Genomic DNA, 14,984 nt, shown 5'->3' with positions numbered 1-14,984 from the left:
GAAGGAAAGGAAAAAAGTGTGGCTACATTTAAAGCTCAGAGTGTGATCACTTTCAGTTTTTCATCACTGGAAAAGAAATGCATCTTGTCAAAGGCAGGACACATGGCCAAACCATGGGAGTCAGGGGGATGAGGATTTCTTTCAAATATCACAGCCTTTCAAAGCCCAAGGATGTGACAGACGATGCAAAAAGGGAATAAGGCAGGAAAAATACAGGTGAGTTGCCCAACCAGTTGCCATGGGTGAGTGGAGGAGGGCACCTGGTGCTCCTGGAATGAAATTAAGGAAGGGGAAGGACCCCAATCTATCAGAAGCTGGGCACTGGACTCCAGCAAAGCCACATGAAGATTGACTGATCTTGGACAAATGAGCACAAACTCCCCCAAAGCAGAGGGAGACACAAGAAAGTTTCAGAAGTGGGCAAAACCATGAATTCTTTGTAAACCCAGACCTAAGTAAGGAATTGTACAAAAAGCAGAAGTGACATCAGAGTTTACTCACAATTAGATAAGCACAGGCATATACAGGCAATGCACAGAATGACCAGACAGATCAAAATAGCAGCTGATACACCCACCATGACTATTTTTAGTACTGTAGGAAGGAAATTGTTTCTCTCTTCATAAAGATCTTGATCTGTCTCCATCCATTCCCCCCCAACCAATTTATGTTGCTTATTCTAGCAAAGAGAACACATTACAAACTTTAAAACTATGCATTGAAACTGAATGTATACATTACAAAATTTGGGGGGAAAGGACAATCATTTCTCAGGTTCAACAGCAACAGAATGAAAACACCAGACCCCAAACACATTAGGCTGAAGCTGTAGAGAAAAAGACTTGCATTATACAGTTCTAAGTCTCTTCAACAACAGGAATATATTTAACTTTTTACAAGAGTTCAGGCTGGTGACTCTCTAGAGGTTTTGGTTTTGCTTTAACAAAACATGTTCTGCATCTCTGCATGTTGGTGATGCCCTTAGAAGCAGACAGGAATTATATAATTTCATGAGGTACCTTACACAGAAAGCAGGACACAAAGACAACAAGAAAATACTGAAATTCCTCAAAAAATGCCCCATCTGGGAATAGCTTTCTATTTATGCTTACCCACTGCTTTTCCCAAACATGACTCTTAACACAAAGATTTAATGTTAATGCAATTAACAAAGCACAATAAGCAGCAGTGTCTGTCCAGAGCTCTTCCCAGCTCCCTCATCGGTGAGACAAACACCAGTGGGCACCTCAGAGGTTCTTGCCTTCGTCTCCTGATGTCCTCAGCTGCCTTGGGACAGAGCCAGCACTCAGCACCTTGCTGATGAAGAAGTCGTAGAACCAGAGGGGGAAGCAGCAGAAGATGCAGAGGGGGGCGTAGGCTCCCTTGCCAGGGGTGTAGAGGCCCTGGGGTCTCCTGGCCAGCAGAGCATGCAGGACAGAGCCCAGCACAGGGGACAGGTCGGGGGCACAGTGGGAGGGCAGGTGGAGCAGGTAATCCCTCAGCCCCAGGAGATATTCCTCGCCATAGGCCTGCCTGGTGTCTGCAGGGAGGTTCTCCATCAGCTCCTTCTCCTGCCTGTCCCACTGCTCTGCTGTGCCTTCGATACCTGCAGGAGCAACATCACAGCACAGCAAGTGGGTTTGGGGCTGGATTTAAGGAAATGGATCTGTAATTAATAGGCAGAGTTGATCTAAACTTTCAATTAACCTTCCTCTATATTTCCTAATATCAAAAACAATAACCAACTGTCATCATCACTCCATAACCACCCCCAAAAAACCACAGAATTAACCCCAGAACTTTCCCTCCCCCAAAAAAACCAAACAAAAATACAAACCATAATCATAAATCATCAACCATCCACCCACCAAATTTTATGTTCTTGTAGCTTATAAAAGGCATGACACTGAAGATGCCAAGATGGGGCAGTGAAGAACAAACACCACAGCTGGTCAGCAGCCAGTGCTTTCAGCTGGAAGAGGAGGAAAAGCACGAGTGCTTTGTGCCACACAAAAAGCACAAAGTTCATGCCCCATTTGGCTCCCTGCTCTACCTAAAAATGCTCTCTCACAGCCAAATCAGCATTTTTTTCTCCCTCCTCCCCACTTTGCCATTCTGTCCTGATTCATTTTGTGGAGGTTTCCAATCAGTATTTATAATAAACAACTGAGGACAGGCAAACTAAGATGAGCAGGATTCACTTGGGTTGGCCAAGTGCTAAGCTGCCCTTTCACAGGAGACATTAGTATTTCAATAACCAGTTTCCTGAAGGATTAGCATTCTCTTAGGACAGATTTAGAACTGAAATTTAATCTATTTGTCCACCCCATCTGCACAATGTAGGAATGAAAGCAGGGGCTTCTCCAATGGAATTATTGCCTAACTACCAAAACTTTAGCATTGCAAATAAAGAAAAATCTTTTTTTAAAATACTTATATCTCAAATCCCAGGACTAAATTTTACCCATAAACCTGAGAACAGCTAAGCAGGGCCCTGAAGGTGAAGCCTCAGGCAGGTTCCACTGACCACACAAAGCTGTCAGAGCCCAGAGCCCCTTCCTAGGAGGGGGAGCATCCAGGGAAGTAGCATTTTATGGAAAAGACCAACTTGATTTACACTGACATAAAAAATGCTCTGGGCAGGCATGTGCAGCAGGAGATGAGTCTGGAACCTGGACAGGCTCAGTTGAAGGAGGAGGAGAATTTGGAACAGAAAGCAGCAGGAGCACACGGGGAAGGAGTGGAGGGGAAAGGCCAGAGGATATTGACAGCAGGCAAGCAGGGTGACAGGTATAGCTGCTGATACTGCCATGCCAGAGCAGCCCAATAGAGAGAGCTCTGATATTGAGGAAGGGAGGAGAGATGGGGGACCTGAAGCTCCCAAGCAGGACAAGGGAGCCATAACACCCAAACTGGGCACACAGTGCTGCTCCATTCACCAGGTCCAACAAAGCTGGGACAGTGGACACCTCAGAGGTTCCACTCCAGCAAAGCTGGGGCAAAGGGAAGGCACCAAGTGCCTGAATGCTGCCCTGCCTCAAAGCAAAGACAGCTCTGCCAGGAGAGGGGAGGCAGGCAGAGTGCAGAGCTGGGAACATCTCTCACAAAAAAAACTGAGCTTATTTCCATAACCCACATAAAGAATGGGGAAAAACATCCAACCCCTGAGAATCACTCAGGGCTCTGTTTGAGGCTGCTGAGCTACGGGGAAAGAGGAGAGGCAGAAAGAACAACCCGAAATGCCAAGTACCAACCTGTTCTGAAGCCTGATGGATGAATTGCCATGACTTTAATGCCCCATTTGGAAAGCTCTTGCCTCATTACTCCAGAAAACATGGACAGAGCTGCTTTGGATGCCCCGTACGCTGCGTACCTCGGTAGTGGAATGCCTCCTGCAGGAGCAATAGAAACTGATAAACCTCAACAGTGGCTCTTCCCAGCCTTTATTTCCATGATTTAGAAGGCAGATTATAGCACAACCAAAGTTATGCTTCTCTCCCTGTGGTTAAAGACAAGGCAGTGAGGGAATCACTTCTTGCTAGAGGTTAAAAAAGAGTGAAAGTTGTAAATGAACAGTTGCTTACAGCAGTTATGCTCAGTAACACCTGGTAAGACACCTTGTAGGGCAGGGAAAATAAACTGGACTGCATTTAAGGGTAAAGACTGCTGAAAGTTATGACTGTTGATTTGAGAAACACAATGACTTAGTTCATATAAATAGTGAAGCAGTAGTTTTAGACTCCTGTTCTTGTCACTGTAACACAAATTTCAAGCCCCTACAATAAACCACAGTTAGAACCAGGTAAGTCATCTCAATTCTAGTGTTATCAAGCAAACTTTCTCTTCTGTTCTTTCCAGAAAGGCCAGAGAAATAATAATGCAAGAGTGGGGAAAACACAAAGCTGGAATCACACCCCATGAGGGACTAGACTCCCTGAGAGTTCCAGCCCATCTTTTTCAATCCCAGAAACATTTGTTCAGATGGGAAAGCTAAGAGAACACCCAGTACATTTACAAAAGCAAGCTTCCAGAAAACAGTATCTTCCAAATGCAGAGATTTCCTCTGTCCCAAAAACTGGCAGGTTGTCACTTTTTCAGTGCTAGAAAAATACAAACACACTTTGATTTGAGCTTCTTCTTCAGCCCTCCCACTTCCCCCACAAGGCTGGTGTTAGCACCACACAGGTTTAAGATCACCACAGCCACCACAAGTTGTGCTGGGAGGAAGGAACAGAATGGAGAATCCTTTCCTTGAGGCACATCCCTCCTTCTCCTGCCTGCATGGGCAGTTGGGCACATCCTGCCTCTGTTTCACGTGCTACACACTCATCTCAATGTGCCTGAGTATTTAAAGGAAAATAGCTCAGATCCAGGGGATTTTCAGGTAAGCCACTGGTGCTACTGGGTACTGGGATGACCAAGGTATGACAGGAGCTGTTTACACAGAGCCATTCCCTTGAAGAAGTCAGGCCAATTAGATGTTAATTATTCTTCTGTATGAATCTGAACAAGCTGGATTGGTTTGAGCCAATTGAAACACAGACTTTTCCCTCTGAGGTCAGGCTAACCTGAGCCCAGTTAAATGAGCCCTACACAGACAGGAACAGATTCAGCACAATGAGACCTCACTAACTTCACTAATGTTTCACCAAAGGACCCCCAGACCCTGAGCTAAGGGGAAACTCTTCACCCAAACCAGGCTGTGTGCAGCAACATCTCTGCAGACAGCTGAGTTTAAACAGGGTCATTATCAGCTCCTGTAAGGCCAAACTGCTCAGCACAGGGATAAATGCATTTATTCCTTCAAGGCAGTTCAGGGATTCTCACCAGGAATTAAGATATCTGCCCCAAAACACCCACAGTGAGAGCTTCACTTGGGTGCACAGAGGAAACTCTGGCCTCAGAGCAGCAGCAGAAAGGTTCTGGTAATTCAGTCCTGATTTCTCAGAGTGTCAGCAATAAACCGTGAGCACAGACATGCAGATACAGAGCATATCTGGGATTATAAAGATAAAACAGCTCCAGAGCCAGACTGCAGCCACATCCTCAGCACAAGGGGAGCACAGGTAACACCTACACAAGTCACCCCAGCAATGCAGCACCATGCAGGGGGACTCCAGCTATGCAGAAGGGCAAAGGAAAATGCGGGGAGCACATGACCCAGCAAACCCCTAAGAGCTCTTACTCCAAAATACTTTCCAGCAGCATGACCTCCTTTTCAAAGGTCTCATTTCCAAAGGAGCATTCTTGCTCCTCAGCTGTTGGCTACCAGATACTGCATTACTGTATTACATTAGTTCCTACATCTTAGCATCTCAGCTGTTCTCCTGGAATAGAAGGTCCTGTTATAAAGACATGCATATATATATATATATTTATAGGGAAAGAAATGAAAAGCATGGGTTAAAATCCAAAATAGTTTTAATTTTTTTTCTTGGCAAAATACCACTTTACTAATAAGTTAGGCCTAAGTATTTCTAAGACATCCAAAATATTTTTAGAGAAATAGAGACACACAGCTCCCAAGTTATCAGCAGATATCCCAAACTGATGTGATCACAGACTTCTGCCCGAACATGTTATAGAAATACCTGTGATGTACCACCCATCTTTATGTTAGCTCACAAGGTTATCTCTCATGCCATCTAGAACACAAGATCTGAATTTTACTGCTTTTTTTTTTTTTTTGTCACAGCATATTTTAGCCACATTAAACTCTTCTTTAAAGGGTGTTTTCTGGGAGTAATGTCCCAAACTAAAGAAAAACCTGGATTTATTATCTTAACATTTATTCCCTGGGTGTACCGACAGCCCAGACTGATGGACACTTTCCTTGGCATTTGCTCCAGGACTTTATTTGGTGCTTTAGCCCACTCACCTGCCATGCTGGACATGTTCACCAGCCTCCCCTGTGACTTCCTCAGCAACGGCAAGAAGGTCTTGGACACCTCCACAGCCCCAAAGAAGTTCACTTCCATGCAGTGCCTGTAGGTGCTCATGGGGAGCAGCTCCCCATCAGCAGGGAAGCCCAGGATTCCTGCATTGTTCACGACACCCCAGAGCCCTGGGAAGAGGAGAAAGCACAAGGCTGCAACACACCAGGAAAAGGATCCACAAGGATTACACCAGCGAGCTGGATGGTGACTCCAGGCCAAAACAGAGATCATCTGCAGAGCCACATTCCCCACTCCTTGACCTGTCACTACCATCTTCCCATGTCCCAGAAAACAGAATTCATGGATGGAAATGCCCTGACTGCCCCAGACTTCACCCTGGAAATGTCCTACACACCTAAGCAGCGGTGCAGCCAACAGCAAAGAGATGCACCTGTTAAGCTGTTACACCATTGTAAAGGGAGGAGAAAAAGCTGTACCTGCATTCTGCACCTTCTGTGAGACTGTCAGGTAGGCCTCCCTGACCTGGCTGGTGTTGGTGATGTCCAGCTGCAGGACACAGAGTCTCTGGGAGCAGGAGCGCCGCAGCTCCGCAGCCCCGGGGCCATCCTTGTCCAAAACCCCAGCAAACACAACGAACCCCAGGCTGTCCAGGTGCTTAGCCAGGGCATGTCCAATCCCAGTGTCACTTCCTGAAAACGTCATAAAAACCTTATAAAGTAGGTCTGTCCTACACCATCATTTAAAAAATAAATAAGTAAAATAAATACACACGTTGGAAAGCCATGCAAATATGAACAGAAATATGGAGACAAAGTCCCTGAAGTACGTATGTCAGTAGAAAGAAAGGTTCAGATCTGAAGTTTGAGGAGCTGGACCTTTAAATGTTCCTCAAAGATTGACAGGCCATGTTCTCCTGACTCAGAGCTGGTGGAATCAGCTCACTCTCTGCCACTGACAGATTCTCTGACTTTATACATAGAGAAGAAATAAAGCCCTACTTTGGTTTTATACAAATATTCAGGCTGAACTCCGAAAACAAAAGTGTACAAGAGAAAAAAACAAACAGCAAAAAAACCACCACAGTAATGATTTAATTTGAAATCTCCAGTGGGCAAAGCAATTACAGGGCTATCACATTCAAATTCTTGGATTCTATTTCTACCCTCCAAAAAGTAGCATTATTTCATCCACACCTCTACCACACAAGATCCCTCAGATAAGCACTTTTTATTACAGAATGTAACCAAGCCAAAACTGAGCAACTGTAGCTTTACCTGCAAAGCATTCCAATGCTTTCAGAACATAAGAAAGCTTCCAAATGACGTTTGTGTGCTAAGTCAGCTATTGAACTCACACCAATTTGCATCAGAATTTCTCTCATCCTCTCTATCCTCTTCCAAACTTATTCCCAAACTTTGTCCATTTAAAGGAATGACCAAGCAGCTGCAGGAAGCACTATAAGAGCAAACAATTGTAATCTTTGGCATCACAATTGTGTAGTTCTTCCCATCAAGTACCAGTGAAGGATATTTAACAAATAATTTGATTCACAAGTCTCTCCCTGTGACAGAGTATTTTGCTATTGCTACAGAATAAAAGACAGAATGGTTTGGGCTGGAAAGGACCTGGAAGATCATCTCATTCTAGCCCCCTGCCATGGGCAATTTCCACTATCCCAGGATGCTCCAAACCCTGCCCAACCTGGCCTTGGACACTGCCAGGGATCAGGGGCAGCCACAGCTTCTCTGGGCATCCTGTGCCAGGGCCCCACCACCCTCACAGGGAAAAATTTCTTCCTAAAATTTCTTCCTAAAAGCATGTCTGATCCAGACCTGCTTTCTTTTAGTTTGAGGTCCTTGTCCTGTCACTTCATGCCCTCATCACCAGCTCTCTTGGATCCCCTTTAGGCACTGGAAGGGCCTCCAAGGTCTCCCCAGAACCATCCCAGCTCCCTACATCTGTATTCACAGGACAGGTGTTCCAAGTCCTCTGATCATTTTTTAGCCTTCTCTGGACTCATTTCAGCAGGTCCATGTCAGAATCCCCCCTCCCCTGCTGCCCCCGGGTTTTTGGAAGGAGCCCAGGACACAGTTGGATGTTTGGGCTGACACGGTGCTGGGTCACATTCAGCTCCTCATCAACCAACACCTTCAAATATAAGTTAATTTTAAGTGTTTTCTCTCAATTTTTAAATTCTATTTTTCATTCTTCCTACCTGCAGTGAAACTTACTCCATAAGGAAAGAAACACATCACCCATGTCCCCACCAAGCCTCCAGTGAGGTGACACAGGTAGTGACAGGGCAGGAGTTCAAAGGGACTGTGCTTCAGGAGCTTTGCAGAGGACAAGATTAGGAGGAAAATTAGGAGTTTAATAAATTAATACAGCTTTTACACTGTAAAGCATCAGCCTGTTCCACAACACTGCACCAGATCCTCCACTGTAACTGCAGCAGAGAAAGTTCCTGGATGCTGCTGTGCACTGGGATCCAGCATCTCCTACAATAACAATTCACTAAACAATGTTCAGTTCCCAAACCCTGGAAATCTGAATGTGAGACAAAGGACTGCAACTCCTGCCAGATATTTTACTATTTTCTTGTTTCTGGAAGAGCTGCAATACTCCCTACTTAACCCTACTACAAACTTCTGAGGGTTAGTCTCCAATTTTGGCACACCAAGAAAAATATCAGAGTTATTCACAGGTCTGCTCCTACATTCAAAATATGTGGTCAATAGAATTGGACTGCCAAAGAGACTCATCATAAGCATGTTAGATCCCTTTTCTGGGTTCTGTCTTGTAACTGGGGCTTTAGTCCTGACTGGTGAAAAATATTAATTCCAGGTGGCTTGAGGAAAACATGTACTAAATGTCTGGATCAATCAGTGCATCTTGAAAAAGTAGAAAATAATTACTCATGCTCTATTTAATTCCTAGGAAGAAAAAAAAATCAGCTTTTTGGCATTTTAGAAGTCTGCAATTTGCTGAAGATGCACCAGAACACTACAAATATCACATGAAGCTTCTCCAGTCCCGACCTGACTGAATAAACCTGCATTCTTTGAATTCCCTAGAGAGACATGAAGAAGCCTGCAAATATCCCAGACATGACAGATTTTTAAGTTTGGGGGTGGGGTGACTTTCCTTCTTTTTCTTTTAGTGAAAAACCACACTTTTAGATCAAATCCTTTCTCTTTCACCATTCCCAGAAAGTACACAGCCACAGCTACATATTACCTCAGTTTTACGATGCAGCTTTAACTTGAAAATGGGCAGAATAAAAGGAAACTCAAACTTGGGATGGGCACAGCATTTCCAAGAAAGCAATAAAAGTTGTTTTGATCATTGCCTGATGCTGGGTTTGTCCCTGTTTTTTTTATTCCAAAACAAATATGATTTGAGTTTCAGACCGGTTATTGAAGTCCAGAGAAGCTTTACTCTTCCAACTCCTAGAATTCAAAGAGTCTCCATAGGGGAAAAAAAAAAAAGATAATTCCCTCCTAATCCCACTCCTGCTTCTATGCCAAAAATAATTTGTGGGTTATGAAAAGCCTTATTTTGAGGAAAGCAGTCACACTGACTGTGACTGACCCTTTACTGAGAATTTACAATTAACTCATGCTGAACATGCACCAAATCACACCCCAAGAATGGAAATACCAAATTAACTGGAGAAATTCATCCCAAAGCACACAGACTAACCAGGGACAGAATTTCACAACTCCTGTTGTTTCAGACCTTGGCAAAAATTTAATTTTTAGGGAAGGTGGCTGTTGCATTCACCACTAAAGTGTTTTCATGCTCCCAGCTAGAGGATCCACAGCAGGGTTGCAGCAATTTTTTGAGTTTGCTCACATGCCCACACTCATCCATGTGAAAAAGCATTTTGACCACTGGGCACAGTTTTTCCCTTATCCTGGCACTCCAGTGAGCTGCTGGAGTATTTATTAAATAAATAATGCAGAGCAGCACTGGTACAAGGAAAATCCAAAAAGGAGCAGAACATGGCAGGACCCAGGGAGAGCAGCAGAGCTTGCTCCAGCCTCTGGCCAAAGGCTCTCAAGAAACACCTGGCTCAGGACACAGCCACATTCCTCAGCCCTGTGGGGCTGAAAGGCAGAGGGAAAAGGAAAAAATAATCAAAGTCACCACTTTCCACCAAGTGCCTGCCTGAGGTTTTGTCAAAACTGGAGAAAATGACACCAAAATCTACTTAAAGGCACCTTGCAGCTGCAAATGAACAGGGACACACATCCTGTAGTTGGTATGGGGGAAAATACCAAAATCAGAGCAATTGAACCAAAATACAGGTTGAGTAAAACTTCTGTTTCAGTTGCTGGAGGGTTTGATGGATTGCACAGGACTCCAATAAAGACAAAGAGTCTCCTCAAATTAATCAGCTGTCAGAGACGTCCCAACTTGCATTTCTTCAGGACAGTTGCAGCACAGGTACAAGTAAAGCACATTCCCTGACTGGACTATACCCAAAATGTTCCTAGCTCTCTTATATCGCTCTAATTCAGATTCCAGAGCACATAAGCTCCCAGAGAGTGCTTCTTCCTGAAGATTTGCAGTCTTACAAAGAGCAAGGAGATGCCCAAGTGCAAGCACATCCCCTGAGCCTGCAGGGGTGGGAAAGGATTGCTCCCTATTGCCCACACCAACATCCATCCTCATCTGACACAGGGAGAAACCCAGCTGGCAGATAAACTGCAAGGGGAGCACTTGCTGCTGATCTTGTCCTCTCTCAACTTTTAGATTTAATCCCTGTATTAAAGCTTGCTAGGCAAATCTAAATTATTTCCAGGTGTCCCTATAAAACAAAATGAAATTCTGCTAGAAATTGCTATATATAAACCAAAGCAAGCTAATTCAGCATTCCAGAGGGGGGAAAAAACACAGAAAATAAAACAAAACCCAGCAAATTAAGAGTGCAAAAAGCAGTCAGTAGGCACTCCAGTTTAAAGGTTTGATTAACACAAATAAGAAACATCTAAATAAACAACACCTAAAGTTTTAGAGGAAGCAGGAGAAAAGCCATAAAACTACAAAAACGCCATCCCTGCAAAATAAAAGTGGGGTTTGAGCAGATCAGAGTGGTGATAGAGACTGAATTAATTAGCTCTGAACTTTCTCTGCTGGTGAATTACTCCCTCCTAAAGCATTTCACAGAGGGTTTCAGAGAGATGGCACCAAACCTCAGCATTGATAGACACAGTGTACAGTATGTACACCCCCCCAAAAGACAACTCTACATCCATAACCAGCACAATTAATTCAAGTAAACAAAAGCAATGAATGAATGTAGTGTTCTCAGGGCTCCTGGGAATTACTGTCTCTCCTAAAAAATTAAACCATTATAAGTATTCCTATGCTTCTTGCACCAGTTAATTTCACAAGTATGTCTAAAAAGCTACTTGTAAAGATTAAATGAGACACTAAAAAATAATAGCATCTATTAAGATGCTTTCCTACTTAATTTCAGAGCACTTATTTACCTGGAAAAAAAACCCCCATCTCTGCTGAAGCAAATAAAACAAGCAGCAAAGGATAAAAGGAACCCTCACAAGCATGCACTAACCTGAGGACAAGAAGTTTTGCAGCCCACTTGTGAGAAAAGGCAGGGTTTTGCTCTTTTCTTTGAGAAAAGGCAGGTTTTTGCTCTTTTCTTGAGAAAAGGCAGGTTTTGCCCATTCCTGTGAGAAAAGGCAGGTTTTGCTCTTTTCTTTGAGAAAAGGCAGGTTTTTGCCCATTCCTGTGAGAAAAGGCAGGTTTTGCTCTTTTCTTTGAGAAAAGGTAGGTTTTGCCCATTCCTGTGAGAAAAGGCAGGTTTTTGCCCATTCCTGTGAGAAAAGGCAGGTTTTTGCCCATTCCTGCGAGAAAAGGCAGGTTTTTGCCCATTCCTGTGAGAAAAGGCAGGTTTTTGCCCATTCCTGTGAGAAAAGGCAGGTTTTTGCCCATTCCTGTGAGAAAAGGCAGGCTGTGCTGGTTCCTGAGCCCTGGCAGCAGCTTACCTGTGATGAGCACGGCTCTGTCCCCCACGGGCAGCAGGTCCCTGTCCCCCAGGCACACGGAGCAGAGCAGGCACATGGCCACAAACACCCCCAGCCCCTGGCCAGCCCCCAGCGTGGCCACGCACAGCAGGGCAGGCAGGAGGCTGCAGAGCAGCACCTTGGCTCTGTGCAGCGGGCTCCTGCGGGCCATGGTGACCCCAAAAAGCCTGGTGGCACCTGCACAGAGCCAGCCGAGGGGGCTGCTGGCTGCAGCATCCATCAGCAGGGGGGAAGCAGGCAGCGCTCACCCCACCGTGCCCGGGTGGAAGCAGGTGTTGCTAAATGCAGTGTGTGTTATATAGGAGCAGGGGGTGGGGCAGAGGAAGGGGACTCTGTTTAAAGCTTTGACATAATCTCACTTACCCTTGGCATCAGCAAGGAGCGGGAGCCTTCCTTTCCTTACCTTTCATTCTTCCTGCCTGACAGCTCCACCTTCTGAACAATGTGCTGCCTGGATAATGATTGACAGCCCCAGGAATGGACATGATGTAGCAGGCACCGGCTCCAGGAAAAGATTAACTGCCTTTTTTTTTTTTTTTAATATATCTTTAAAGTACACTTTCCTCGACAGTGAGAAAAGGAGCAGTTTCTTTTATGAGGAATAGTTGGGCTTTCCTGCTTAAAAAACTTAGGGTGTAGTTTCAGTGGAACTGGTTTATGATGGGCAGTGACAAAAATGAGTCAGGCCAGGGTTATTTAATCTGTGGAACACAAGCTGTCTTGGGCTTTATCACTTATGGATAGCCTTCCTCTTTCAACAAAAAAACCCAAATTACTTGCTCTGCTTTAGTGCCCACCTTTACCTATTTACCTACTCCACATTCAGTAAGTACCCACAATAAATTGACATTCAGGGGGTGCTGGGAGCAGATGATTGCTGGTTTGCATGAGGGGCACTTTGGTAGGCAAACAAAGGTGGCACACCTGAGATTGAGTCTTCAGCTAATCTCCAGTGATGACACTCACCTTGGTTCTGGCAGCAATCACTGGCTTGATAGCCACAGCAAGTTGTGTGTGGGGGAGAAAAAGCAATCAATTAAATATAATAAAGAGATTTAATACCTACTGTGCTGTGTTCTGGAAGTTATTTAAACAATAAATAAAAAATTAAAATCCAGCCAGCCAAAGGGATTAAGATACAAATTAGCCATGCATATTTAACCCTGTTTAAAAATCCCTGGTGAGTGATTTGAGAGACAAGCCTTCCACAGCCCCAGCTAACATGATGTAGCTGGTTTGCTAAGACAAGGTGGTGCTGCTCTATCTGATTTCAGACACAAAGAATGGAAGTGCCTGGTGCAAACCTGACATGAAACAGAGCACATTCCCATTCCATTATGCCTTTGGGGCTTTAAGGGATTACAGATCTCTTGAATATACACTTTTCCAGACAGTGAAAATGTTTACATAGCTCTGCAGGTAGTTTACACCAGAGATTAAACCAATGTCTTAAAGCAACATCACCCTCAAGGGCTGCCCATCATTCATTACTCTTGTGAACACTCACCCATCCATCCTCCCACCAGTGCACAAAAGGAAAAATATTTTTCATTTCTCTTTGCCATTTACTTCTGCTTTTATTAGCAAGCTGCTCTGGTCAGCTATACCTAGCTGTCCATTAAGGAATCTTCTTAAATATTTTCCTGGAGAATTTTGCTGTCTCCATTATTGGTCTTTGTCACACTTAGATGATCACAAATGTGCTGGCATTTAGAGCATGAGCTCTCACACTACAGAGAGCTGGAGCTTTTCCTTAGTGTGATGAGGGGCAGAAGTGATCACCCCAGCCTGATGCTTGCCCTGGCTCCCCTCAGCCTGTGGGGATGAGGCAGAGCTGGGCAAGGGGTGGCCACCATGGCTGGGGGCTGCAGAGCAAGCTCCATGAGACTCGCCCTCTGCTCCAGTCCCACTGAAATGCGCTTTGTGCCCATGCACAGCCCCTCCCTCAGACCCAGCTGGCAGGGTGGGGAATATTTGGAAAGCTAAGGGTGCCACATGCATTCCTTATACACCCACCCACTGTGGTGCAGGGACACAGCACCTGTCTGCACCCACACCCCTGCAGAACAGCTGATTTGGCAGGACTGATTCTGCCTGAATCAATGCTCAGTTTATCACTTTGAAATAAAGTACAACTACTGAAGGCTTCCTTTAATGAGAAGGTGACCGTGTGGGTGAGTAAAATTCCATGTAAATGTGTAGATGATACACACCAAAAAGGAGGTTCTGATCTAAAAATGCTAGCATGGAGTACCCACTTCACAAAGCCTCTGCACTTCCCTGACACCAGCAATGACAGATTGCTGCTTGAGGATTTTTCAGCACAATTTTGCCACAAGGTAACTTCTATCATCCTGTGCCAACTACTCATCTTGAAAAACACCTACTTTTCTCTTTACACTTTTGAGATGTCTCCAGCTCTAAAAGCTGTACAGTAACCCAGGATTGCCATTGAGTTTACATTATTATCTATTTCTCTCTACCACGCTTACTCATGCTATGAATATACACCATTATCTCACCTTCTTATAGTTTCCTGGAAAAAGGAAGGCCCCTCCAAACTGTCAGGATTTTGCATCACCATGACATCTGTGTTCCAGCAAGAATGGATTTAAGTTAATTGATGTGGGGCTAAGCTCACCCTACCCTTGCCAGGACAGTTCTTTCTTCCAGGGGAAGAGGGATGGCTTTTCAGAGCCACCTCACAATAACTCAGTGCCCTGTCCTTTTATTCCATGGCAAGTACAGAGTCTGCACTGAATCTGGACCCTGATTCCAGAGGCAGCCCATGCAAACAGCAGCAGAGAAATGATCCTGAGCATCCTCCTGGCAGCTGGGCCATTGCTGGCCCTCACTGAGCACTTTGTGCCTGCTCCTGATGTTCCTCCTGGGGATTTTGCAGATCTCACATGTGCACTACCATCTAAATCTCTTCATGATACGTGGTGACTCTGCACAGTCAACATTCAACGGCAAAAGAAGATGGCTTTCCTGGAGAACAATCACTCCATGGTAATCAGCAACATGAACAGCC

The 14,984-nt window shown here is 44.8% G+C and overlaps 1 protein-coding gene across 3 annotated transcripts; it reads right to left on the bottom strand.

Moving 5' to 3' along the window:
* Positions 1-477: 477 nt before the first annotated feature.
* HSD17B2 (hydroxysteroid 17-beta dehydrogenase 2) lies at positions 478-12,484 on the bottom strand. 3 transcript variants are annotated; one of them, XM_063168094.1, is made up of 5 exons: positions 12,354-12,484; positions 6,374-6,586; positions 5,879-6,064; positions 3,255-3,392; positions 478-1,606 (listed from the first exon to the last, which is right to left on the bottom strand). In XM_063168094.1, exons 1-5 carry the CDS (start codon positions 12,433-12,435, stop codon positions 1,248-1,250), a joined length of 978 nt encoding a protein of 325 aa, XP_063024164.1. In that variant the 5' UTR covers positions 12,436-12,484; the 3' UTR covers positions 478-1,247. The 3 variants fall into 3 exon arrangements, with proteins under 3 accessions (XP_063024164.1, XP_063024163.1, XP_063024165.1); XM_063168093.1 differs by lacking the exon at positions 12,354-12,484 and adding an exon at positions 11,912-12,219; XM_063168095.1 differs by lacking the exons at positions 6,374-6,586; positions 12,354-12,484 and adding an exon at positions 11,912-12,220.
* Between the last annotated feature and the right edge of the window lie 2,500 nt (positions 12,485-14,984).

The sequence above is a fragment of the Melospiza melodia genome, chromosome 13 (assembly GCF_035770615.1).
Source record: "Melospiza melodia melodia isolate bMelMel2 chromosome 13, bMelMel2.pri, whole genome shotgun sequence".
Lineage (NCBI taxonomy): Eukaryota > Metazoa > Chordata > Aves > Passeriformes > Passerellidae > Melospiza > Melospiza melodia.
Note: the sequence above shows the minus strand (reverse complement) of the source record. Positions and strands in the feature narration are given on the sequence as shown.

Excerpts from the sequence above, each read along its gene's own strand:
- HSD17B2 (XM_063168093.1), bottom strand. The coding sequence starts at position 12,170 with ATGGATGCTGCAGCCAGCAGCCCCCTCGGCTGGCTCTGTGCAGGTGCC. Across the intron at positions 6,587-11,911 it reads CAGAGCCGTGCTCATCACAG|GAAGTGACACTGGGATTGGA; the intron begins GTAAGCTGCTGC and ends TGACGTTTTCAG. Across the intron at positions 3,393-5,878 it reads GAACATGTCCAGCATGGCAG|GAGGCATTCCACTACCGAGG; the intron begins GTGAGTGGGCTA and ends TTGCTCCTGCAG.